The sequence below is a fragment of the Rattus norvegicus genome, chromosome 8 (genome assembly GCF_036323735.1).
Source record: "Rattus norvegicus strain BN/NHsdMcwi chromosome 8, GRCr8, whole genome shotgun sequence".
NCBI classification, from domain to species: Eukaryota; Metazoa; Chordata; class Mammalia; order Rodentia; family Muridae; genus Rattus; species Rattus norvegicus.
In genome coordinates this window covers 89,529,257-89,554,603 of record NC_086026.1, presented here as the reverse complement: position 1 = coordinate 89,554,603, position 25,347 = coordinate 89,529,257, and the positions used below count along the sequence as shown (strand labels likewise).

Below are 25,347 nucleotides of genomic sequence, written 5' to 3'. Positions count from 1 at the left end.
TTTTAATATTCTTTCTTTATTTTGTGCGTTTGGTGTTTTGACTATTATGTGACGGGAGGTGTTTCTTTTCTGGTCCAATCTATTTGGAGTTCTGTAGGCTTCTTGTATGCCTATGGGTATCTCTTTTTTTAGGTTAGGGAAGTTTTCTTCTATGATTTTGTTGAAGATATTTACTGGTCCTTTGAGCTGGGAGTCTTCACTCTCTTCTATCCCTATTATCCTTAGGTTTGATCTTCTCATTGAGTCCTGGATTTCCTGTATGTTTTGGACCAGTAGCTTTTTCTGCTTTACATTATCTTTGACAGTTGAGTCAATGATTTCTATGGAATCTTCTGCTCCCAAGATTCTCTCTTCCATCTCTTGTATTCTGTTGGTGAAGCTTGTATCTACAGCTCCTTGTCTCTTCTTTTGATTTTCTATATCCAGGGTTGTTTCCATGTGTTCTTTCTTGATTGCTTCTATTTCCATTTTTAATTCCTTCAACTGTTTGATTGTGTTTTCCTGGAATTCTTTCAGGGATTTTTGTGTCTCCTCTTTATGGGTTTCTACTTGTTTATTTATGTTTTCCTGGAATTCTTTCAGGCATTTTTGCGATTCTTCTCTGTAGGCTTCTATTTGTTCTCTAAGGGAGTTCTTCACGTCTTTCTTGAAGTCCTCCAGCATCATGATCAAATATGATTTTGAAACTAGATCTTGCTTTTCTGGTGTGTTTGGATATTCCATGTTTATTTTGGTGGGAGAATTGGGCTCCGATGATGGCATGTAGTCTTGGTTTCTGTTGCTTGGGTTCCTGCGCTTGCCTCTCGCCATCAGATTATCTCTAGTGTTACTTTGTTCTGCTATTTCTGACAGTGGCTAGACTGTCCTATAAGCCTGTGTGTCAGGAGTGCTGTAGACCTGTTTTCCTGTTTTCTTTCAGCCAGTTATGGGGACAGAGTGTTCTGCTTTTGGGCGTGTAGTTTTTCCTATCTACAGGTCTTCAGCTGTTCCTGTGGGCCTGTGTCTTGAGTTCACCAGGCAGGTCACTTGCAGCAGAAAAGTTGGTCTTACCTGTGGTCCTGAGGCTCAAGTTTGCTCGCGGGGTGCTGCCCACGAGCTCTCTGCGGCGGTAGCAACCAGGAAGATATGCGCCGCCCTTTCCGGGAGCTTCTGTGCACTAGGGTTCCAGATGGCGTTTGGTGTTTTCCTCTGGCGTCCGAGATGTGTTTGCAGAGTGCAGTCTCTTCTGGTTTCCCAGGCGTGTCTGCCTCTCTGTAGGTTTAGCTCTCCCTCCCACGGGATTTGGGTGCAGAGAACTGTTTATCCGGTCTGTTTCCTTCAGGTTCCGGTGGTGTCTCAGGCGCAGGGGTCCTGCCGCTCCTAGGCCCTCCCCTACGGGAACCCAGAGGCCTTATACAGTTTCCTCTTGGGCCAGGGATGTGGACAGGGGTGGGCAGTGTTGGTGGTCTCTTCTGCTCTGCAGCCTCAGGAGTGCCCACCTGACCAGGCGGTGAGGTCTCTCTCCCACGGGGTTTGGGAGCAGAGCTTAGCTACTTTTCTATTGCTATTTCTATTCATGACACCATGACCAAGGCAATTTCTAAAACAAAACACTTAATATCCATCTCAGTGCTCCACAGGGTTAGAGTCCATGTCCAACAGAGTGTGGAGCATGGCGGGCAATCAAGCATGGAATTGAAATGGTAGCTGAGGGCTTACTTCTGATCCACAAGCACAAGGCAGAGAGAACAGTGCAGGTGGGCCTGTTACGTTCTTGTGAAACCTTCAAAATCCACCCCAGAGATATACCTCCGCCAACAAGGTCATATCTCCTTGTCCTTTCCAAAACAGTCCTGTCAACTAGGGATCAGACATTCCAATATATAAGCCCCGTGGAAGCCATTCTCATTCAAACTCTCACACTTCATTTGCTAGTCCCCACAGGATTATAATCACACCATGGTGCATAATGCATTTATTTTAACTTCAAACATCCCTGTAATCTTTCAGTCTCAACACTTAAAAACAAACAAACAACCCCCCCACCCCCAAAGAAACAAAAGTCCAAAGTCTCTTCTGAGACCCAAGGCAGTTTCTTAAATGTAACCTTCCTGTAAAGTCAAGAGCAAAAAACAAATTAAATACTTCCGACATACCATGACATAGAATATACATGACAAAAGGGCAAACTAGGGCCACAGTGAAGAGATACTGGGTCAAAATAAGACCAAAATGAGAAGGGCAAACTCTAAATCCCATGTTAAAGTCTCATGTGAAAGGGCTTACAAGATCCCGAAATCCCCCATCCATTCTTTAATGAGGGAAACAATTTTCTCTCTTACTCTGGTTCCACTCTCTCTGCAGTTCTCCCTTGCACACATCCTATGGCTCTGGCATCTCAGAGTCTCCAACAAAATCCAGGTGTCCTTTTCAAGCTTCACGCAATGGCCTCTCTGGACTTCCATTCAGGGATACCCCTGACATGCCTGACCTCAGCAGATTTCCTTAACTAACAAAGAAGATCCCACAACATTTTTACTCTTGTTCTCTTCATAACTCTAAAGCCAGAGCCACGCGGCCGATGCTGTTGGATGGGCATAGAATATACCCCTTCCTTGAATTGTGTTTGCATAAGCTTTTCTTTATTGCTGTTCTTTCGGAACAGATAATTCCTTAGGCCCCTTCTTTCCACAAATTGCAGAATTAGCTGGGTGTGGGGCTTACCTCGAGTATACTACTCCTTTTATTCCACTTAACGCCTTTCTTTAAACTTCTTATCTCTTTGGGCATGAGACTTGGTTTCAGCATGATATTCTCTGGTGCTCCTTTCCCTCACAAATTGTATATTTTCTACTCCCCCCCATGCTTGTTCTTTTTTCTTTGTAGATCTGCATGAAAATGATCACTAATAACTACCCAAGAGAATCTATATTAGGCTATCTTGAAATCTCCTCTGCTAATGAAATCAGTTAATTTTCATTTTAGCTTTTTGAAGACCTTTTTAAGACAGGGGCAGAAAGCAGCCACACTCTTTGCCGAAACATCACAAGAATAATTCGTGTCCAGTTGGTGATATTGTTCCCCTCTGAAATCTTTGAACAGGCTTCCTCCACAACCCACATTGCTCTAAGCTCTATCGTCTTCCCCGCTCCTGCTAAGGCTGCCTATTAATCCGTGTTTACAGTGTTCAACTGATTTCCTAGTCCATCTTGCCCTCTAAAAGCAGCACAGTCAGGCCTGACACGGCGGTGCACCACTTCCTCAACTAACGTCTGGTACTAACCTTGGCCGTAAAAACTTTTCTATTGCTGTGATGAGACACTGTGACCCCAGCAACTCATAAGAGGAAGTGGTGAATTTGGGACTTAAAGTTCAGGAGGGAGAATTCATAACTATGATGACAGGAAGCGTGGCAGGAGGCAAGGATGTGTGTGTGTGTGTGTGTGTGTGTGTGTGTGTGTGAGAGAGAGAGAGAGAGAGAGAGAGAGAGAGAGAGAGAGAGAGAGAAGAGACTGGGTCTGCTGTGGGGCATTTGAAACCTGAAGCCTACCCCAGTGACACACCATCAAAGCCACACTTCCTAATCCTTCCAAAAACAGTTCTACCAATTAGGGGCCAAACATTTGAATATATGAATCTATGGGGTCCATTCTCATTCGAATCACCATAGATTGTTTATAATTCTTTTTTTTTTTTTTTTTCCCTTCAGAGCTGGGGACCGAACCCAGGGCCTTGTGCTTCCTAGGTAAGCGCTCTACCACTGAGCTAAATCCCCAGCCCCTGTTTATAATTCTTAATTAGTTTCTGTAGCATAAAATATGTCTCATATCAATTTATTTTCATCTTTCTTTTGTCATTTGAGGGGAAGTTGAGACATTGTGATAGATTGGGCTGATTTCTCTTCCTTCCTTCCTTCCTTCCCTCCCTCCTTCGTTCCTTCGTTCCTTCGTTTGTTCCTTCCTTCCTTCTTTGTTTTCTTTATCCTCTATCCTACATACTTTTCCAAATTAGTTTTTATCCTCTATCCTACATACTTTTCCAAATTAGTTTTTATTTTGGCCCTTCCCTGAATCTTTACAAATTCTCTGCTCATTGTTAATGTATTCACACTTTGTACAAAAGGTGCTTTCTTTTGGTATGGCCTTAAACATGGGAATCTGGAGATTTTCCAGAGTGCCTCAGTGAGCTCTATGAGAAACATTTGTGAATGATTGCTCCAGATTAAATAATGAAGGTAAGCCTGACCAGGGAATTACTTATCTTTTCCACTAGAGGGCGCATGTCACCAAAGTTTAAGGATTATTTCAAACTATGTCTGCTTTAGAGACTTGTGGGTCAACGATGAACACACTTCACAGCATTGGTTAGTGAGTGTATAAAATACACTAGAAAATATCAGGAACTGAAATGTTTGTCTGGTTACAGCTGAACTTTAGTTGAGAAGAAAGATCTAAGCTTTGTTTGGTTGGTTTTTTTCGAGACAAGGATTTCTCTGTATAGCCCTGGCCTTCCTGTACCTGGCTTTGTAGACCAGGTTGGCCTCAAACTCCCAGAGATCCTCCTGCCTCTGCCTCTGGAGTCTTCAGATTAAAGTCACGTGCCACTGCTTCTGGGCAAGATCAAATCTTAAAACACGAGTTCCTGTGATTTTTCAGTTCTACAACCTGAAAATGTGTGTCAGCATTCACACACTGCCTGCAGACACAGTAGATGCTTGACTAGGAGCTCTGTGCCTTAGCTTACTCTGACAGCCATGAACAAATAGATCCTACATCCCTGTCTTGGTCAGAGAGACAGTATCGACTACTGAGGGAATGAAGGGAGAACCAGGCAAAGAGCTGCTTTTTCCTCTTGTAAATGAATTTGTTTCCTTTTGCCTTTTACATTTTGCCCAAGGAGGTCAGAACTAACTTACACATAAATTCCCAGCGGACTTTGGCTCTTAATAAACCTGAGTAGTCCACCGTGACAAGGTTTTACATGTGGATGCTGTGCTTTAGAACCTTTATGATTTCCAATGCAACCTATGAACTTTGGGCTGAGATCTTGCATAGTAAGATACATATGGTGAAGACTCTTTCTTCTCTTTGCTCCCAAGCTCCCCACACCCTGGACCCTGGTCGGGGAGATTGTGCCCTTAGCATAAATGAGGTGTGGGTAAAGTATTCCAAGTCTTTGGCTTCATGGAAGAAATTCTGGGAAGATAAAAGGTAGGCATACACTGCATCCCTTCTTTCCTGTTGTCGATGGGGCCCAGTTACTTGAAGTTGCCTTAGGTGCCCAGCTCAAATGTTGTTTAACAGAGTTTTGAGAGGAAGGCCTTGTCTTTATTGTTTTACCACTGGCTGCTCAGAACTTGGCTTTTGGTGGTGTGATGGTTTCAATAAGAATGGCAACCATGGCCTCCTATACTTGAATGCTTGGGCACCGGGGAGTGGCACTATTTGAAAGGATTAGAAGGATTGGCAAGGCCCGGGTGGTGGTGGTGCATACCTTTGATCCCAGCACTTGGGGGACAAAGGCTGAGGCAGGCAACTCTCTGTGTTTGAGGCAAGTCTAATCTACAGAGTTCCAGGAGAGCCAGGGCTACACAAAGCCCTGTCTCGAAAAACAAACAAACAAACAAACAAACAAACAAACAAACAAACCAACCAACCAACCAGAAGGGTTAGGAGTTGTGGCCCAAGGTGTCTCTTCACAGCTGTAGAACAATCATTAAGACAAATGGTACACAGAAGGTGCTGGTTAAATGCATATTGAATTGCCCACAGGGATGGGAAATGTTCACCATCCCTCCGACAACCAGGAGGAGGAACACCAGCACCTCGATACCCTCCACACTCTCACAACCCTTTTCTGGGCCCACACAGAATCCTCAGCGTTCCATAGTGCCTCCATGTCAGGCCAGGTCTCTCCTTCCTTTCTGTGGGGGCAGTCCAGTTAGAATGTGCAGTGGGAATAGAAAGTGTTTATCCTATCTCTAGGGACCTTAGTTAAACTGATTTCATGCACTTTGAATTTTCTAGAAGCTGGTGTTGGTGCCATGTCTCAGTTTCATCTTGAAATGTATCTCCCCCCCCCCCCTGTTTATTTTTCAAAAACTGTGCAGGGCCTCACAGCTTTGGGTCAGGGTTTTCTCTACTGAGCACCTTAACCGACACCAAATCCTCCAATCGCTCCCAGCTCGCAAAATCCAATTCTACTTCCATAATTTAATTCAGATTTCTAGTCAGCCACTAGGTCGCGCTGTGTGACAAGAGATCTGCAAATCCTGAACCCCCGGGAACCCAGGACTCGAAGGGAGAAGAGGTGGGGACAGAAGAGAGGCAGAGAGAGGATGGGCAGATCGCGGGGATATGGCTGGAGGAGTGAGACCCACAGGAAGCAACTAGACTCAATAAATACAACCAGCTGTGCTTCAAGTCAGCAAAAAAAACCACCGCTTTACTGCAACCTAACGGAGTCTAAGGGGAGTTAAGAAGTAAATGCCCATTGAAAGGCATTGGGTAGGAGGGGTTCAATCTTGTTTGTCCCTTTACTGTACTTGAACTCAAGTTTAGAGGGCCCAGGAGACCAAACAATTGAGACTTTAGGCTGCGAGGATTTGAATTGCCCCATGGCCCCTTGTGAATAAGCGTGCTTAGATAATAAGTTTGTGACTGTCTCCTTCACCAGCAAGTCGTCCCCACTTCTTCCTCTAGAACCATGAAATTTTGCGCAGGAATTGGTTTTCGGAGGGTGAGCAGGGCTTTTGCAGCTGTTGGCTTACTTTACCTACCTAGCAATTTTTCCCCCAGCCTTTCTGGCTAAGAATGACTAGAGCAAAAGGAGTCCCTGCATGGAAGCCTGTCCCTCTCTGCTCTGGGCTTGAGAGGATGTGTGTGTCCAGAAGCTTCTTTCACTCAGTCTTCCGGCTGCAGACTGAGCAAGAGGAGGATGGGGACAGAAGGGACAGATACTCTTACTCCTGCACTTCTCCCTTTCTAGATAGGGAGTGTCATTGTGCTTGTGTGCGTGCGCGCGTGTGTGCGTGCGCACATGTGCGCACTTGTATGTGTTCTATGGTGGTGTAGCCCTTCACCTACACAGTGAGGTGATGGTCTGGTCAGTCTGGCTGCCCCCTTCCTTCACGTGTCTGGGGACCACACTGGAGTCTGCTCCCTACACGTGGTGGTACGTGTCCTGCTGAAGAGCAGGCTGGGAAGCTGAGGTCCCTTCAGGCTTGAAGAGGGGCTCACTGCTGCTCCTGGGGTACCTCTAAGCACTACAGGTATGTGAAACATCAGCTGTGTCGCACACATTGGTGATTGCATCCTCCAGACATGCTCACACGCTGGCTGGAGGTCTAGTCAGACACCAGAACTGTGGAGACATGAGGGAAAAGCCTGTGCACTGTGTGGGCGCTTTGTGCAAGTTGCTCAGTGGCCATTGAGTGGGCCCTGCGTGCTCCAAGAATGTGCAGAGGTGGCCATTCTCATTTTTCTCGTTTCTTTTCTTGCAGACTCCCCTCTTGTTCTGGTTAGCTCTGGCCAGAGGCAGCCTGTGCACTGGGCAAGACGCAAGAAGACTGGGAAACAGCATGCAGAGTTTTGGTCAATCCCAACACTATCGTAGAGGAGGGAAGAGCAAATCTGCAAAGGTGAGATCAAGGATGGAGGAAAGGCTTAGATCAGGTGCGTTCTCAGCTTCTGCTATGAAGGGACGGTTAACTCCAGGTCCTGAGCTTTCTCCAGTTTCCAGTACCCACTAGCCCAACCCCGCTGAGACAACTTCTCTCTGGGCTTCAAGAAGCCGGAAATCCGCGGAGCGAGTTCTGAGCTCACAAATGCATGTATGAATCCGTCTTCGAGCGCTTTTCGGATACCGTCGTGTGACTACTGGACGCTTCCTCCCATGCGTCTTGTACAATTTGGCAACTTCAAGTGCCAGACTCCCACTGCGTCCAAGGGGTGGAGTGCCGGGAATTAGGGGAGACACAGAAAAAGCCTGAGTGCTGGCGTGTTCAGCTCCTATTTGGCCATCTCGGTAGCACGCGCGTGCGCGCGCGCGCCCTCGAGCTCCTCTTCGTCCTTTTCACCTCTAGGAATTTTTAAGGGAAGAGCTGCCTGAAGCCCCAGGTTGGGCCAACTCTTGCTCTGACAAAAAAGTTCTACGGCGAATAAAACTTGTTCTTGAGTATTCGGTTGGGATGACCCTGGAGTTCCAATAGCTTCCCTTTTCCCTCCCTCCAGACTGAATCGAAGCCTCCCGGCTCTATCCTGAAAAACTAGGTTAGACAGACAGGCCTGGGAAAGCCATCCTCTCCCTGAGCCGGGAGCAGGCGGCTGTCGGAGTTTTCAAAGTCGCAGCTTGGAGACTGGGAAAGACAGAGGCCCGCCGCGTGCACAGACAGTTAGTTAATGGAAACCCTGTAAATCGGTTTTAAGTGCACCCAGGACAGGGGGAGGAAGGTGGAGGTGGGGACGGTGGTGGATGGAGATGGCACGGTGAGGGACAAGGGGATACCCATCCCGGCGTTCTGAAATTAAGATCCGTTTCCCTCTTGTCCATTGTTCTTAACTTAGAAAAATAAACGTATTAAAGAAACTGGTTGGGATAGGGAAACCCGAGCCCCCTAGCCCGCCCCAAGCGGAGGAGTCCGCGGCCTCCCTTGGCAGGGAACCCGGCTGCGGCTGTCCCCCTCTCTCCCTCCCTCCTCCCCGCCCCCGGAGGGGCATTGCTACTACGGCGATCGCCACCTCACGCCGAAGGAATGCTCGAAGTATGCACACGTTCCCAAAAGTAGACCTCCTTCACCGCCGAGGAGCATACATCACCCGTGGCAGCCTTCCACCTTCTCAGGCGTTTCGTAACCGAGTAAACTGAGAGCCGGGAACAGCCCTCTATTAAGTAGCCCGCGGCGCGGAGTCTCTTCCCAGTCAGCAAAGGCGGCGCTGCAGACGCGTCCGCGGGGCAGCTGCATTCAGTCCCCCTGCCTCCGCTCCGCGCCTTGGGCGCTGCTCCTGGGTGCTCCCGCCGCCTTTTCCACACCCGCGGCCGTCAGGTGCTCCTGGAGCGCAGCGCCCTCACAGGCCCGGGGGGTCCCACGCGGAGACTGCTGGACGCCCGCTCCCTCTGTCACCTCCGGCTCAGGTCAGTCTGGCTTCTGTTGCCCACCCCATCCCCCACCCCTCGCGGCCTTTCCCCAAAGATAACTGGGGAAAGTCGCTTCTTGCTTGTACCTTAACCCGGGGCTGGCAGACTGCCCAGCAGGGGCTGGTTGGCTTTGGAAGCGATTGATTAGTGTGCCCGAGATAGATCTGTGACACAGAAACTTTGCGGTTTCTTTGGAGTTTTGGAGGGAGAAGGAAAGGTGGCTTGCCGGCGTGCAAAGTAGGACTCAATGTGTCCATGTGCAGGGGAATGTCCTCTATAGTCAGCTGTCGCTTTCAGGGAAGTGCATGGGCTGCGTAGGTCGCTCTTTATAATCTGGTGGCTTTGCCAGGGATGCCGGGTTTGTAGCAGGGACACAAGGCATGGCAGGAAAACGAAGTGAAGTTCTGTACGCCCCGCGAAGAATTCCATGGAGGGAAAGCGCTCCAGCTTGGCGAGATTGGGCGCTAGTGGCATCTCCAGATGCTCGGGGGTGGGGTGGGGGGGGGGAGCTGCCCCGGCTTCATCCTCCACTGCTTTCAAGGGGCTAGAGAGTTAGGCTGGCTTTCAGAGCTCCGAGGCTTCCTTTTTTGGTTCCTCCTGAATGCATTGGGATTAAGTTTTACCCAGGGTCAGTCAGTGGGACCTTTGAGGAGGTTTCTCCTCCAATCTTTGAGTGTAGCGATCAGAAGTGTGTGGAGTTAGCGCATTTAAGAGTAGAGACAAATGCGACCTGCAGCTGGCTTCCTCAGCCACCGTCCCCTGACCAATTCGGATCTTGGGCATATACCTCCTCTCACCTCCAAGGTTGGAGTCTTCTAAGGAATATTGGGGAAGGATGGGGGTTGGGGGAGAAAGAAACAAGAGTAAGCTCGTCCTTGGCTAGGTAGCCTTTATAGAAGACGTAGGTGACGCCTCGAATCTAGATGGGCTCATGAAACATGTTTGCCTGTGTGTGCGTCTGAAAAAAACTTGAGAGAGTTAAGGAGTTGACCTCTTCCAACAAGGGGTGGGGGAGGGGCCAGTTGTCCGAAAGGGACCAGTTCCCATAGTGCCCCCATTTCAGGCAGTTGATTCATTTTCATTCATGAGGGGGAAGTAAGGGAAATCCTACTGCCACGTAAGGGCTACCGCTTTCAGACATCTAGGTCTGAGAATGCTCAATGGAGCGTTGCTAAGCACTCCGATAAATGTTTTGGCTAAGCAGGGGAGAGAAACTTTTCTTTAAAACGTATACGGAATTCTTGGCTGGCTGAGAAGGCTGAGTTTTTCATCAGATACCCCAAAGAGAGGTGATTCATTCCTGATGCTTTGTCAGGAAGCCGATAGGTGGCGCACTAGACTAAGATAAACTCTTCCAAGACTCAAGTTTTTGTTCAACTTATTAACAAGCCCCCTTCTGCCCCCCTCGACTGCACACAGATTTTTGTGGGTAGGCTACCACCCTTTAACTTTTCATGACCACAGCTGCCAACTGCATTCTAAACCATTATATCAGCCTTATGGTCGGGTGACGACAACAATGGAGCAATAATACTTTTTTTTTTTTTTTTTAATCTTTAAAAATTTTGACTAACGTAGGAAAGGGTTTGGATGTTGTTAATTAGGAGGGAAAACATTACCCAAATCCCTTAGATCCCAGAGCTGCGCCAAAATTTTAATATTGGCTTCATAAAAAGGAGCTCTGGGCAATTTGGCTTGCCTGCTCCTCAGACATGTAAAATGCAATTTACACTCCGATGAGAGCTGCCCCAACCCTTGTGCCAGTGATTTGGAAAGGCATGGTTGGAGACTGTCAGTTTCTTTTTCTCTCAAGGAGAGCCCAACCTTTCGCTTATTTTTGAATTGCCAAACACCAGCACCCCTCCCCCTCTCATTTGTCAAGAGGGCTATGGGGTTGGCTTAAAGTAATGTGTGCACCTCTGAATCTCCTTATTCTGTTCCCGTGTTTGGCCAGCTAATTGCTGCTAACTTTTGTTTCTAGACCGGATCATAGACTATATGAGGACAGTCCATTCTGCTGCTGAGACAGCCACTGTGTGTTGGGAAACTACAAAAAGGCGGGTGGGACTCTTTGCCATTAAAGAATTAATCGAGTTGCAAAGTCAGGAAAAATTAAGAACCTTCTCACCTCTGGGGTTTGTACTAGTTGTATTCTTTTAGCATTAAGACACGGGCAATCATAAGGAAGAACTGTTGAGGTTTGTAAAATTTAAGAATGTTTGGAAAACAGACAAGGGTACTTTGCTTTTTCTACGGTTTCATCTTATTTATTTATTTATTTATTTATTTATTTAGCATTTTAGAGGGAGTCCCCCGCCCTCGTCTTTGGTAAAGGGTTTATCAGATGTGACAATCACATGGTTGTCAGAAGAATTGGGGTTCATTTGGGCCTTCTGCATCCCTATGCAATCTATTTCAGATCTTAAGAACTTATTCGCACATTTTTAGTCAGGATAAACTGAAGAAAATAGAATAAAAGAGGTTTATTATTTCTTTTCTCAAATTACCTCAGGACCATTAAAGCACAGTTACCTAAAGAGTTTCAGCAGTTAGGGAAAAGCAGCCAAATGAAGTCCCCAGCTGGAAGAGACATTTGGTTGAGTCAGGGATAAAATCACCTCCAAATTATCCATCACCTTGGCAGTATGAAATCATGTGCGGTGTGGTCAGGCCTTTACAGGGCACCAGGCAGAACCAGTTCCCTGGGGGAAGAGTATCCTCTTTAAATTAGAATTTCCTACCAGTACCCTGATTAAACCTATTGGAAGAATTTGGCTTCCATGGTCCCACAATAGGTCCATTATGTGCTGGGCTGGGCCCTGTTGTTTTAAAGGCTGGGTTCGGGACTATGTTTAGGCTCCAGTCTAACCTCGTTCCTGGCCCGCTTAGGCTGGGTTTTGATGGATCACTGCTTCCTCCTTCAGATCCCTTCATGAGGCTGTGAGCTTTGAGGCACAAGCATGCAGACCGGGCTTCCCCGAGCGCTGGCCGCCCTGGGCGTGGCCCTACTCCTGTCTTCTATTGAGGCAGAAGGTAAAATGCTTTTACTTCTCCTATGGCAAATTGAAACTGCAGAATTCAAGAAAGGAAAAGACTCTCTTGCTTCTGTTGCTTGGTCTGTTTTCTCTGCACGTCCTCCGGTGCTTTCTCTTCTTCAGAGAAACGCCTGCCTTCTGAGGTGTGTCCGTTTCTGAACTTTCAGGTCCAGCTCTTGTATTCTGCTCCCCCTATTCTGTACAGTGCTGTGTGGTCTCCTTGCACTTGTCTTTGCAGTGTGCTGTCCACACTGCCACCAACACTGCTGCCTTCCTTGAGGATCAGTTCCCTGAATAGGGCAACAGCTCTGTCAAGAGGATCCCAGACGTCTGGCCACGAGGAACCTCAGAATATGGACATCCTTACAGGATCAGCAGCTGATCACCTGGGTCAGGACTGTGACCTTAGTGACAAGAAGAAATAAAAGACTCCAACACTGCCAGCCCCGCGCGTCTGGTTTTCCTTTCTTTTCTTTTTGAGCAGGTTAGGGGAGCTCAATTGGATAGGCAGATTTCAGGCAAAGGAGTCAACCTTCAAACTGCTTGGGGAGGTGGGTGGGTGGGGGATGAGTGACAAGCAGAAATTGACCCCTAGGGGGTGCTCACTGAATCTAGGGACTCTGCTGTATGCGTTTGGTTCAGAGGTTTCTAAAGCACGCGCGCGTCCCAGAACAACCCAGCTTGGAGGAGGGGCGGTTTGGCTCTGTGCCAGTGTTTCCAGCCTGGAGGCGGCTGGGATCCGGGCACCCCTTTGGCATGCCCTTGCCTTTGCCTGGCTGGGAAGACCTGGCCGCGTCTGACCTCAGCGTCTTGGCACTAGGTGCCCAGGGACACCACGATGTGGCTCCGAAACGGCTTCCTGTACCTTGCCGTCTAGAAAACTTTTGTTCGATTTTTAACCTAATTTCGTTTTGTTTGGTACACTTAGTGCTTTAATGTCTCAGTATTTATTGAGGAAGTCCCTTCCACGTGATAATCTTACCAGCTCTTTCAATTATCATTCGGGACTTTGCAAACTAATCGTGTTCCGCAAGATAAAAGGGTTAATCTTAAAAAGTCTTTTTACCCTCTTGAATGAAAGAAATGCCTTTAATGAAGTTAGGGAGGAGATGTCTGTAGGCTCTGGAAATTCCAGGGTGGACTGTGCTGCTCCTAGAAGGGGTGGGTATGTAGGGCTGTTTCTTGACAATCCTAATGTTTTTTTAAAAAAAGTTCTATTTCAACTACAGGTAGAGAGAATTAACGCTAGGGAACCGTAGTGGCCCTACATGTGTAGCGCATGTAAGATCTCCAGATGCTTGCTGGCCTGGCTTTCTTGATGAGGCTACTCTCTCGCCTCCTGAACGAGTATTCTGATGAGGTGGCCTTTCAGTAATCCTTGCTGTGATGTCAGTTAGGAAGGAATTTTATTTGAGAAACTTCTGGAAGCACTACTGAAGATATTTTTAGATAAGTCACTGAAGTGGGCTGTTTATTGCCCATTAAGAAAATAGTTCTTTGAAAATAAAAGTTTTGAGAATTCTTAAGTATAGGGTTAGGTTGGTGATTATGCTAAGTGGAAAACATCACTTAAGTGGTACTGGCCAGACAGCAAAATACAGTTACAAAGGACATATGATTGGCCTTTCTGATTAGCTCAGATTTTATCTTTTAATTTTATATTAGTTTCCATATAGTATAGTTGGTTTTTCTTCTTTCTTTCTTAAGCTCTTGTCACCTCCTCCTTCAGGCCAGTATATTTTAATAAAATTCATTTTTGGATTGTCTTCTAGTTTGGCAGCGTCAGCCAGAAAGATGAGTAAAAAAATGTAAGCCACACATATAACTCAAACATTTCTTATAGTCATATAGACAAAAGGGAACAGAAAAAGTTGATTTTAACATGAAAGGTTTTAACACAATATTTTTGTTTCAAATTGAAAGACAAAACATCAGTGACCCCCCCCCCCCTGCATATTTGTGCTAAGTTTTGGAAGCTGGTCATGTACTTTTTACACTTGCAGCACATTTCAATATGCACTGGCCATGCTTCAAGCCCTTCAGCCACATGTGGCCATTTGCTCCTTGTTGGGCACCTAAGCCCTGGTGTTAACTGCTAACTAAATGGCCCCAGGAGCCTGTAGAGTGCTAACAAAATTTGTGGCCATAGTCTTTCTGGGGATGTTGGGATATGTAATCGATCCCCCTGCCCAAACCTTTCTGTGAGGGTATTTCAATATTTCCACTTGCCCTCTTGCTTACAGTCTTCTGCTAGGGTAGCCAAGGTTACTTAGTGTGTATGTGTGTGTGTGTGTGTGTGTGTGTGTGTGTGTGTGTGTGTGTGTGTGTGTGTATGTGTGTGTCTCATATATGCTCTTGTAGTTCTGTGGTTCCTGGATAACTTTTATTTGCTTTCTTTTATATGTTGGAAGCACAGTTTTTCGTGTTAATCTAAATTATTTAAAAATTTACATTTTGCCTTTAAAAATCATAATAAAATTACCACTGTGTTTCCACTTGTATGATGAATTATATTACCATGCTAGATTACTGTGTCCTATAGATCTAAATGCAAAGGTGATTTTTTTCTTCCTTAAGTGGACATTAAATAAACCAGCAAAGTCAAACCTTTGCTAGTGCTCTGTGTGGGTCTAGATTGTGTGAGTCAGTCTGGGTTTGGGTATCATATATTAATAGGCTTTTTTAAAAAAACATTAGCTTTGCATTAAATAGTTAATGGTCATTGTTCCTTGAGAACTGGACACCTTTTCAATTAATCTAGAATTTAAGATGGACATGAAATTTGTGAAATTCATTTTTAATTTTGTTAGTATTATTTATAGTTTATAACATAATAAACAGTCATTATCAGTTCCTCAGTGATCTTAATCCATGCCTTTAATTGCCTTGTGTCTAGATTAAGGAATCCTCCCACAATCCTTTCCCCATTTCTCCTCTCCTTCTTATGAAAGGGGTTGTTTGACTGTGGGTGTCTGTATCTGAGTCGGCTGCTGGGTGGAGCCTCTCAGAGGACAGCCATGCTAGACTCCTGTCTGCAAGCATAACAGAGTATCATTAATAGCATCAGGGATTGGTGCTTGCCCATGGGATGGGTCTCAAGTTAACTGGTTATTGTTGGCCATTCCCTCAGTCTTTGTTCTACCCCTCAGAAAAATTTTGGGTTGAAAGTTTCATGGGTGGGTTGGTGTTCCTGTTCCTCGACAGGGGTTCCTGCCTGGCTACAGGAGGGGCCTGTATTTCCTTCAGGTTCTATATTTCCAGTTTTGTGAGTCACAGCTAAGATCACCCCCATTGATTCTTGGGTGCCTCCCTTATTCTATGTCTCTGTCTCATCCTGGAGATGCTTCCTACCTCCCTCTGCCCCACTGTCAGTTGCAGATTTCCATTCATTGTCATGGCCTTCTGACCATCTCTTCTTGTATTTTTATAATGCTGTTTCTAATATACAACAAAGTATTCAAACCAGAGAACTTAGATGTCATCTATTCTGATTGTTTTGTTTTCCAGATGAGGAAATGAGAGTTCCTCAAGATGATATTTTATTGTAGCTTTTAGATTTGCTTTGTTTGTAGCATATTATACACATTGATTGATCCGTCTGTCCACCCACTCACCCATTCATTTATTCATCCACCCATGCACTCATCATCCATTCATCCATCTACCCACCTACTCGTAAGTTTTTTAGTGTAGTTACTACATAGCACCCACAGGATCTGGGACCAGTGGGCTAGTGCTGATTTTCCTTTTCAGCAACTGTTCAGCTTGGTCAACTTAATGGAAAAACCATATCATAATGTGTACCAAGTATTAATTACTTGTCTGAAATGTTCATTTTCTGCTTCTATTTTTGGTATTTATAAATGCAAACAAAATGAATTTTGGTAGCATTAATAATTAAATTAATGCCTATGGAATATAACAAGCATCACACTTTACATATCCAAGGCTTCTATCATTGAGAGAATATCCTCTCCAGTGTTATTTCAAATATTAGAACAAAGGTCCTACTACTTTTTCAAGTTGATATTTAATGTATTTTTATTTGTTTTGTCTGTAACATTATATTATATCCATCCATCCATCCATCCATCCATCATCCATCCATCCATCCATCCATCCAATGATCCATCCATCCTATGATCCATCCATCCAATGATCCATCCATCCTATGATCCATCCATCCAATGATCCATCCATCCATCCATCCATCCATCCATCCATCCATCCATCCAATGATCCATCCATCCAATGATCCATCAATTCATCCATCTATTTGCTTATTTCTGACGTTCATGGATATAGACTTTTGTTGGGCACTTTAATTGAAAAAAGGTTATTTTTCTTTAAACTAATACGGACACACCAATTTTAAAATTGTTTGAACAAGTGTGTGAAGTTAATATATCAAATTCTAACTAAATCTATATTAGTGATATAGTGGTGAGCATAGCTGCCTTCCAAAGTCTGTCTATATTTGAGTTGCAGATGTCAGCATGCTACATATATATTATTGGGCAGGTATAATTTCTTTTAATAGTGACTTTTCAGAGAGTAGAAAAAATGTATGTACATATTAACAGATAGTATAAATATCCTAAAGATTTGACTGAAATGTTTCTTCTCTTTACATTTAATCTAATGTGGCAGAAAGCTCTACAGACTGCAAGATAAAATTATTGATATCTATGAACTGTAATGATTTCATTTGAATTTCACTTATAACACAATGATTTCAAGGCATTGTAAAGACAAAGTCGATAACAAGTAAAATGTCTAAATGTCTGCACATTATACAAAAGACATTGAATACATTTTACATACTATGATCATTCCTACCATGTCCTAAATCCTATAGCTTGTGTAACAGAAATCTCATCAGAATCCCACTTTCTTTTCACAGTATTTTGATGCTAAAAACATTATGTCTAAGTATAAAATTAAATTACCAGTTATAAATACTCAAGGTTTCGTTTCTTCATAATAAAAACCCAGGTTTTATGAATCAGATTGTCATGTATAATTTTAGTTATGTTACCCTTGGCTTGGCTATGGTGGTTTGTGTTCACAAACTGTATGTAGCTAGTTAGTGCTTGTACTATGCCAACATCAGCGTTGTTTTAGGGAACACCTAGATTCTGTGACAATGTAATGGTGGTTGTGAATTATTTTAATGTAAAAAATGTCCCAAATCAACAAAAACATATATTTGCATTGATTTAGATAGATGGGGCCATGCCCTCATACCTACTTCATAATTCTTTTCATGAAAAATCACAAAATATGTAAATAAATGACAGTCTTGAAATGTTACATATTTGGTAAAATTAACCAGAGTGCAAACAATGGAGAGGGTTCTGCTTTTTGCACATTCTAGACCATTCTTCCTACTTTCCAATCCCATGCACCACATCCGAGTTTCTACGAGCACCTTACAATCCTCTAAAATGTTCAAGACTTTTCCCCCACAGTCATTTTCTCAGTCTATCTGGAATCCTGGTCACTTGGATATCAATCAACAAGGTGGGCCGCTGCTGACCTTCAGCAGTTTTAACCTAATGTCCGCTCCTTCAGGTCAATTTCCAAGGTTGGTGGTACTATTTTTCCATGTACTGATTTTTTTTAAAAGCTGCTCAGGCCGGTTGTGTCTGCCTTTGCATTAAATTTGTCCTGAGCCATTTCTATCAGAACAATATTTTATAATGATATTCTTAATACCCATTGTCCTATTAACATCTGTTGCATGCTTGTTACAGTATACTAGTGATGACTTCAGCTAAACATTGCAATCTGGTTCCCGACAGGAGAATGCTGAATGATTAAACTGTGCATGTAGATTAATAATAGTTCTAATCTCACTGCCTGTGTATGGATAGTAAGAAAGTAACATTCATTCTTCTAGTGTATCCAATAAAACCAAAGCCATCTTCCACAGCTGGAAGGGGCAATTTATTAAAGCAGATGTTTGCCTGATGAGTTTTGTTTTCTTTAAAAATGTGCTATGGATGTTAAAGATGGCTCTAATCCCCATTAAATTCCGACGTGTGTCTCAGAGCTATGACTACACGTCAATTGACTTTCAGAAAATTCTAAAAGGAGATGGTAACCTCTTAAAACAGAGGTAAACCGTCTCGCTCACAATGAGTGATATCTGTAGACTAAGGCTAAGACATTTAAAGAATCAAATGGCTGAAAATCATCTATTGTATTGAACTTGCTTCAAGTGTAATGATTTTCAAAGCATTGACCATGCACTGACAGTGAGTCAGTACAATACTGCATGAGGAGGCATGAAGATTGCGTAGAGAATATCATTATAAAATATTTCAGGAATGTCTTTGTGTAATGACTATTGTACATGGAGGCTTTTGTTCATTGTGGGAAACTAAAAACGAGTCAACATTTCATTGACACATTGCATGATGCTGTACAGTTCTGTATGTAAACTGTTCCTCTCTGTACCTTACAGTGATATCTGTCACTGAGTCCTCCAACATTTTATGCAAGTCATGTCTTCCATTGCTGACCCTTCTTCTCCATTTCTCTTCAAGTTCTGTAGATAATTGCCCATAACTACACATGGATGTTGTCTTTTCATAATTAACCATTGTTTTTTAAAGGGACACACTGGCATTTTAACTTAAAAATGCTACTTCTAGTATGGCCAGTGCCTACTATGAAGGCGATGACCATGTTGGTTTACACCTTGGGAACAGAGCAAATTGGTGTAAACAGGCAGAATATAAGTTTTATAAACATCTCCAGCATTGTTTATATACTCATAAATCATTCACATCTCATTTTAATACTTTTATTACTTTAATACGGATATACATTTAAATGAATGTTTCCTAGTGAGACATATTTACTTTTATAATTGATTTCTCTTTTCCATTCGAAGAGGTTTTGAAAGCTTCTGCCACAGGCTGAGATGTATCAAACAACAATAACAAAGCAGCAATGCAAAGATTGAACCTCAATCTCCAGCAATTTTCTTTCTACATTATAAAAGAGTGTGGTGTCACTGTTCTAAATTAACGTCTATGGTTGTAAGCAGGTCGTGATTTGGCATGCTTGTTCAAAGTGCACTCAGCATGCATTGAATTTCCTTAATTGTTATGTGAATTGTTTGCATATGTGGTTATTATATGTGATTTCATTGTTCTTGTATCCAAACATGTTTCTACTCTGCTTGATACTGCTGGCCATTCTTGGATGGCCTAGCAATTCAAGTATCAAGTGTTCCGTGCTGTCTTCTGTAATTTGTACACTTCCTGATGTTTTGTCATATCTCGTCAGCTTTTAATTTTTTTCCTGATCCAACAAGATATCTTTTATATTTGTTGGAAACAAATTTATGCAAAGACAACTTTAGTAAGCTTTGCTCGACACAATTCTTCATTAATCACATTAACCATTTTCTGACATTGGCAAACGTAACTGATCTCAGCTCTCTTTTCGCAGTTGACCCACCTTCCGACTTGAATTTTAAAATTATAGATGAAAATACTGTCCATATGTCATGGGAGAGACCAGCTGATCCAATTGTGGGTTACAGAATAACAGTGGACTCTACAACAGGTGAGTTTCAAGGTGCTGAGGTTTTTGGACAGAAACATCAAGATCATACAGTCTGCCAAGCCTCACACTTAACTGCAGGGAGGGCAAGAATGGGCAAGCTAGAAGGATTTGGTTGATGTTGCCAGGTATTTGGTGGACTCAGAGCTACAGATTATGATAGCGATATTTCTAGTAAACAAGGTGAAGCAAAGCAAAACCTGTTTTGGATGTTCTATTGTATTATTTACAGTGCTAATTAACCATGCTGCCCAAGTGTGGAGAACCAATGTCTAAAAACAGTTGGGAAAGTAATCGTTTGCATTGGCTAAATGATAAGAAGTCTTCACTGGCTGTCAGTGCACATGGATATTGCCAATAGTGCTAATCACTAGAGCTTACTTATCTCTTGGCTTTTTAGAATACCGGAAGTTTAAAATGCTTTCTCTCCAGGGAGATTAAAAAAAAAAAAGACAGTATGGTCAAAGGACTGAAGAAAGAGTAAAAATGCCACCATTTCCTGTTTCTCTCTAAGTGCATCTGGTTAATGGCTTCATTTCTTCTAAAGAATATTCTAAAACAACCCAAAGAGGGTCCTTCTGGGAACATTGACTTTCAATGTTCAAAATGAACACCACAAGGACTCAATATCCTCATGTCCCACAGTGCTCCGGTTATTGTATGTGGCCCACACAGAAACCAGGAGCATTTCTCAGCGTTTTGCTATTTATGCTACCTTTCTTAATTATGCCTTGTGAAATATTTAATATAATTGATATATATCATATATTACATATAGCTCTCTATATAATATAATGAATATAATATAAACAGTAATACAGTCTTTAGGAGCTATCGTGCTTTCTAATTGAATTGAGAGTTAAAAGAATCTAGAAAGTATGCTGTTATTATGTAAGTAAACACTTAGTATATGATATCTTGAAACATATGATACCCAATTTAGTCAATTCAGAGGACTATTGGTATTAATTAGCATATGGGCCACATTTGAATGTGGTTTCTTCTATCTTTCTGTTCTCTTCTAATTTATAATTTAAAATTAAATTGCTTTCTAATGCATATCTTATTTATAAAATTTTTATTATTTCCTGATGTCATAAAAATGATGATATGTTTTTGGTTTGATATTCTGACGTATCTTTAATTTAGAAGAATTCCAAGTCTTTTAAGTGTTGAGTATGATTGTCAGATAAAGGCAACACCATTGCAAATTTAGTTTTCTAAAAATGCAAGGCCTTATTTTTGGAAGACTGTTAAAAACAACTCTTGGAGGTCTGGAAAATGCATATGGCAAGAGTTTCAGTTCTGGAGTACATTTAGGCTTCTTTGTAATATCTTATTTTCAGGGAAGTTTATGTTGTATTCACATTTTTCTTTTTTGTGTTTTCAGATGGGCCTACTAAAGAATTTACCCTTGCAGCTAGTACCACTGAAACCCTATTATCAAACCTTATTCCTGAAACACAGTACGTGGTCACCATCACTTCCTACGATGAAGTAGAAGAAAGTGTGCCGGTTATAGGCCAACTAACAAGTAAGAACTCATACAGTTTTAAGTACTTTAATTATTTTTCAGTTATTCTTTTTTAAGTTTGAAATATTTTTTGTATATTTTAAATTAAAATACAATTATACCACTTCCTTCCCTTTATCTCTCCAGAACCCTTCCCCACCCCCCAGAAATTCCCTCCCTCTATGTCCTTCCATGTCCTCCTCACTTTCAAGTTGACAGCCTGTTTTTCTTTGATTATTACTGTTACATAGATACATGTATTTTGCAGACATTTTTTCAGTTTCAGGTTTAATCTCCTATTATATAGGTAACATATAAGCACCACTTTCTATGATTCTAGTTATTAGCGGCTATGGACAATTCATTTGTGCCTTTAACCTTGGTCTCAAGCAGTAACACAATAATGTAAAAATCCTTTTGAAGTATCTTTAACATTTCATTAAAATAACTTGTTTGAAAAGAAATCATTGTTTGACACTTTGATCAGCTGGTCAAGACCAAGCATTTGAAACATAATATGAAAAAACAATGTATGTGTTATGTTTTTTATATATATATATCTTTTTCCCATAATTCCTTTTGTTAATCATGGTCTTTTGACTCAGTTGAAACAGGTGATCCAGCAAAACCAGGGGAGAAGAAACCTGGAAAAACAGAGATACAAAGTGAGTTTGTAGAAGTTACTCGTGCACTGTAGTAGGTGTTCTAATTATAGACAAAGCTTGCTCGTCTTCCCTCTATTAACGGCTATAGGCTTTCTCTGGAAGGAGTAAAAATGACAGAGAGAAATGTATAACTAAATACTTATAAGCCTTAAGTTATAACCTTCAGCCAATATTTCCCCCTACTACACATTGATAGCAATAGATGGTACTTACAGATATATGGGAAAAGACTGAGGGGGTCTTAGTGCGTGAAGCAACCCAAGTGCTATGGAATACACTTTGTCTACTTGCATACTGAGCTCATCTCTGCGACATTTCCATTACCTTGGCTGATGACGCCAGCTCTCCCGATCTTCCCAGAGTTTGCTGCAGCCCATCTCTAAGGACTTGGTGAACACATAACCAGATGAAAAGCACTTTTATTTAGTTTCAGCTGTGAGGCTCTTCGCCTCCTTTGTCTGATACTGCTTTGTGTGGCTTGCTAGAGTGAACTCCCAAGGAGTTTCTTGGACTTCTGATTTTGCCACTTTGTAAGTTGGATTTATGACCCAGACTGGCCATAAAAACATTGTAAGTACAAAGGCTTCTTTCTCTGGAGAATTTCCCTCTAGACCACTGTTTGTCATTCCCTCAGATGTCCAATAATCTAAAACGAAGTTTCTCTTATGCAGTTACATTAATATTTTCTCCAAACTATCAATATTTATTCTAAGTCAAAATATTCCACCAGATATGGGTTTTTAATAGACTAAAATTGCCCTATTAAACAGCATATAATTGTCTTGCACAATTTTCCAGGACCTTTTTCTGCTCCTCTTTGCCAAATACTTTTTTATTATCTACCAACCAACTTCAAGGACAAAAACATCTTCAGAAGTCCACTAAATGTTGCCTTGCAAATTCAGATTTTTCATGAACACCAACTTGCCTGCTTGACCACGGAAGAAAGAGAGATAATGTGTGGCCATAAAAGTCCATGGCATTTTAATCCCTTAAGGATGCCATATGGACATTTGGGCTTTTGACTTAGCCGTATTTCCTCTTTTCGTTTAGTAATGGAGATTTCAGTTGTCAAATTTGAGTACATAGATAACAGAGACATAGATATTTTGGCTAGTTTGCATGACTGCGTGCATAGACTACCCCGACTATAAACTTAGACGTTTATATTGGAAGATATGGCAGACTATTAAAACATTTGCTCTTTTCAACTCAGACACATCTGCTTGAGGAGCACAGATTGTATTTATCTGTTGATAAACAAGGAGGCGGGGGGGGGGAGACTCTGTGGACATTTCTTTTGTGTGTCTCCTGGATGCTTTATGTAATCTTCATACAAAAGATATGGTTTAGGAAAGCAGGCTGCCACTGCATGTGCTCTGACTGAGGTATCCTGGGCAGCGTTTCACATGTCTAGTCATTTCTTTGCACAGAATACTGTACAGTACAATGTAAAGGCATCTAAATCCCATACGTGGGGCTTGACAAGTGCACTAAAATTACTTCAGTGTGCTTTTGAGACTGTATATTCTTTTAAGTGCGTAGACAGAAAATAGTGGGTCAAATATATTCTAATGAAGATAGAATTCATTTGCAATGCTAGGCTGTGTTTTTTTAAAAGGTGGACTGATTTAATCACTTGAAAATATGTCCAATATATTTCAGAGTGCTCTGTCAGCGCCTGGACCGACTTAGTGTTTCTTGTGGATGGCTCCTGGAGTGTGGGAAGAAATAATTTCAAGTACATTTTAGACTTCATTGTTGCTCTTGTGTCTGCCTTTGACATTGGGGAGGAGAAGACAAGGGTGGGAGTTGTTCAGTACAGCTCAGACACCAGGACTGAATTTAACTTAAATCAGTATTACCGAAGAGAAGACCTGCTTGCTGCAATTAAAAAAATACCATACAAAGGTGGCAACACAATGACAGGTACGTTTTAGAGATTATATTATTGTATAAAATAAACAAAGTGTCTATTTTGAAGAGAAATTTAAGAAATTGGTTATATAGTAAGCACCCTTGGGATTAATCTCTTAGTCTCTAACTTTGGCAAAATGAGTGCCTAGAGTAAATGGAAATATTTCTTTTTTCCTTCAGGGGATGCCATTGACTACTTAGTCAAAAACACTTTCACTGAGTCTGCTGGCTCAAGAGCTGGCTTTCCTAAAGTGGCGATCATTATCACGGATGGCAAGTCTCAGGATGAAGTAGAAATTCCAGCACGGGAACTTCGGAATATTGGAGTTGAGGTTTTCTCTCTGGGTAGGTGAAGTCTGACTGGCCTCCTTTCTAGATCTCCTTCAATAAACTTGATGCTTAAGAAGATAAAAAGGTTGATTCCTCAGGGAAGGATGCTGTCAAAAGTGATTAGTGCCTTTTCTAGGAAAGCATTATGCCAAGTTGTCTTTGAGTAAAAATTCTGCTTATCTCTTTCCTCATAAAACTCTCTGAGCATATGGATTAAGTGAGCTGATGTTCACAAGCCTTGCCAGGTCTCTACTTTTCAAAGAACACTCTGCCAGTGAGTCTAGTAAAGATCCTCCTTGTGTTATCATTAAGTGGATTTTATGCATTTTCTGCATTACACAATACTTGAAATATTCATAGGTCTCCAGCTCATTCTACACTTTGTAATAAAAAATATTATTTTTACAGATGGCAGAGACAAGTGATGGCATAGTTAGATTGGGGGCCTCACTCCATTAACCATTTGTTTTTCTCTTTGGCTGGTCACTTTTTGTGAAATTATAAAATCCTTTGTCATTGAACATTTGCTTTTCATCTATTATCATATCCATCTATCTATCTATCCATCCATCCATCCATCCATCCATCCATCCATCCATCTATCTATCTATCTATCTATCTATCTATCTATCTATCTATCTATCTATCTATCTATCTACCTACCTATTTATTTTCTGTCTCTATCCATCCATCAACCATCATCTCTCTTTCTCTCTACCTATCTATTTTCTCTATCTATCTATCTATCTATCTATCTATCTATCTATCTATCTATCTATCTGTCATCTATTTGAGACAGTGTCTCAATATGTAGGTCTGTCTGGCCTTAAACTCACATAAATCTTCCAGCCTCAGAGTCCCAAGTGCTAGGATTAAAGGCCTATGCCAAAGCAACTCTAGATTTTGAATTAAAAAGGGTTAGAATATGTTCAGTTTTACAAGACTAAGAAATATTGCAAAATGATTCTTGCAGTTGGCACGTCTCGCATTTTATCATATCCCCACCCTTTTGTTTTTAAGGCATTAAAGCTGCAGATGCAAAAGAACTCAAACAAATTGCATCCACACCTTCCCTGAACCACGTGTTCAATGTGGCCAATTTTGATGCAATCGTGGACATTCAGAATGAGATAATCTCCCAGGTGTGTTCAGGAGTTGATGAGCAACTTGGTGAGCTGGTCAGTGGAGAAGAAGG

General features: G+C 42.3%; 1 protein-coding gene across 4 annotated transcripts in view; it reads left to right on the top strand.

The window, feature by feature from the left end:
- The first annotated feature begins 8,717 nt into the window (after positions 1–8,717).
- Positions 8,718–25,347, top strand: part of Col12a1 (collagen type XII alpha 1 chain) — a 118,053-nt gene continuing 101,423 nt past the window's right edge. For 2 of the 4 annotated variants that reach the window (XM_039082534.2, XM_063264976.1), the window contains exons 1-2: positions 8,737–9,111; positions 12,039–12,147. In XM_039082534.2, the coding sequence (XP_038938462.1) occupies positions 12,075–12,147 (73 nt within the window). In that variant the 5' untranslated portion in view covers positions 8,737–9,111; positions 12,039–12,074. Of the gene's footprint in view, positions 9,112–12,038; positions 12,148–19,613; positions 19,731–21,117; positions 21,262–21,845; positions 21,906–23,570; positions 23,835–24,002; positions 24,168–25,172; position 25,347 lie in introns of all 4 variants that reach the window. The other 2 variants (XM_039082533.2, NM_013142.1) reach the window with 2 other exon arrangements.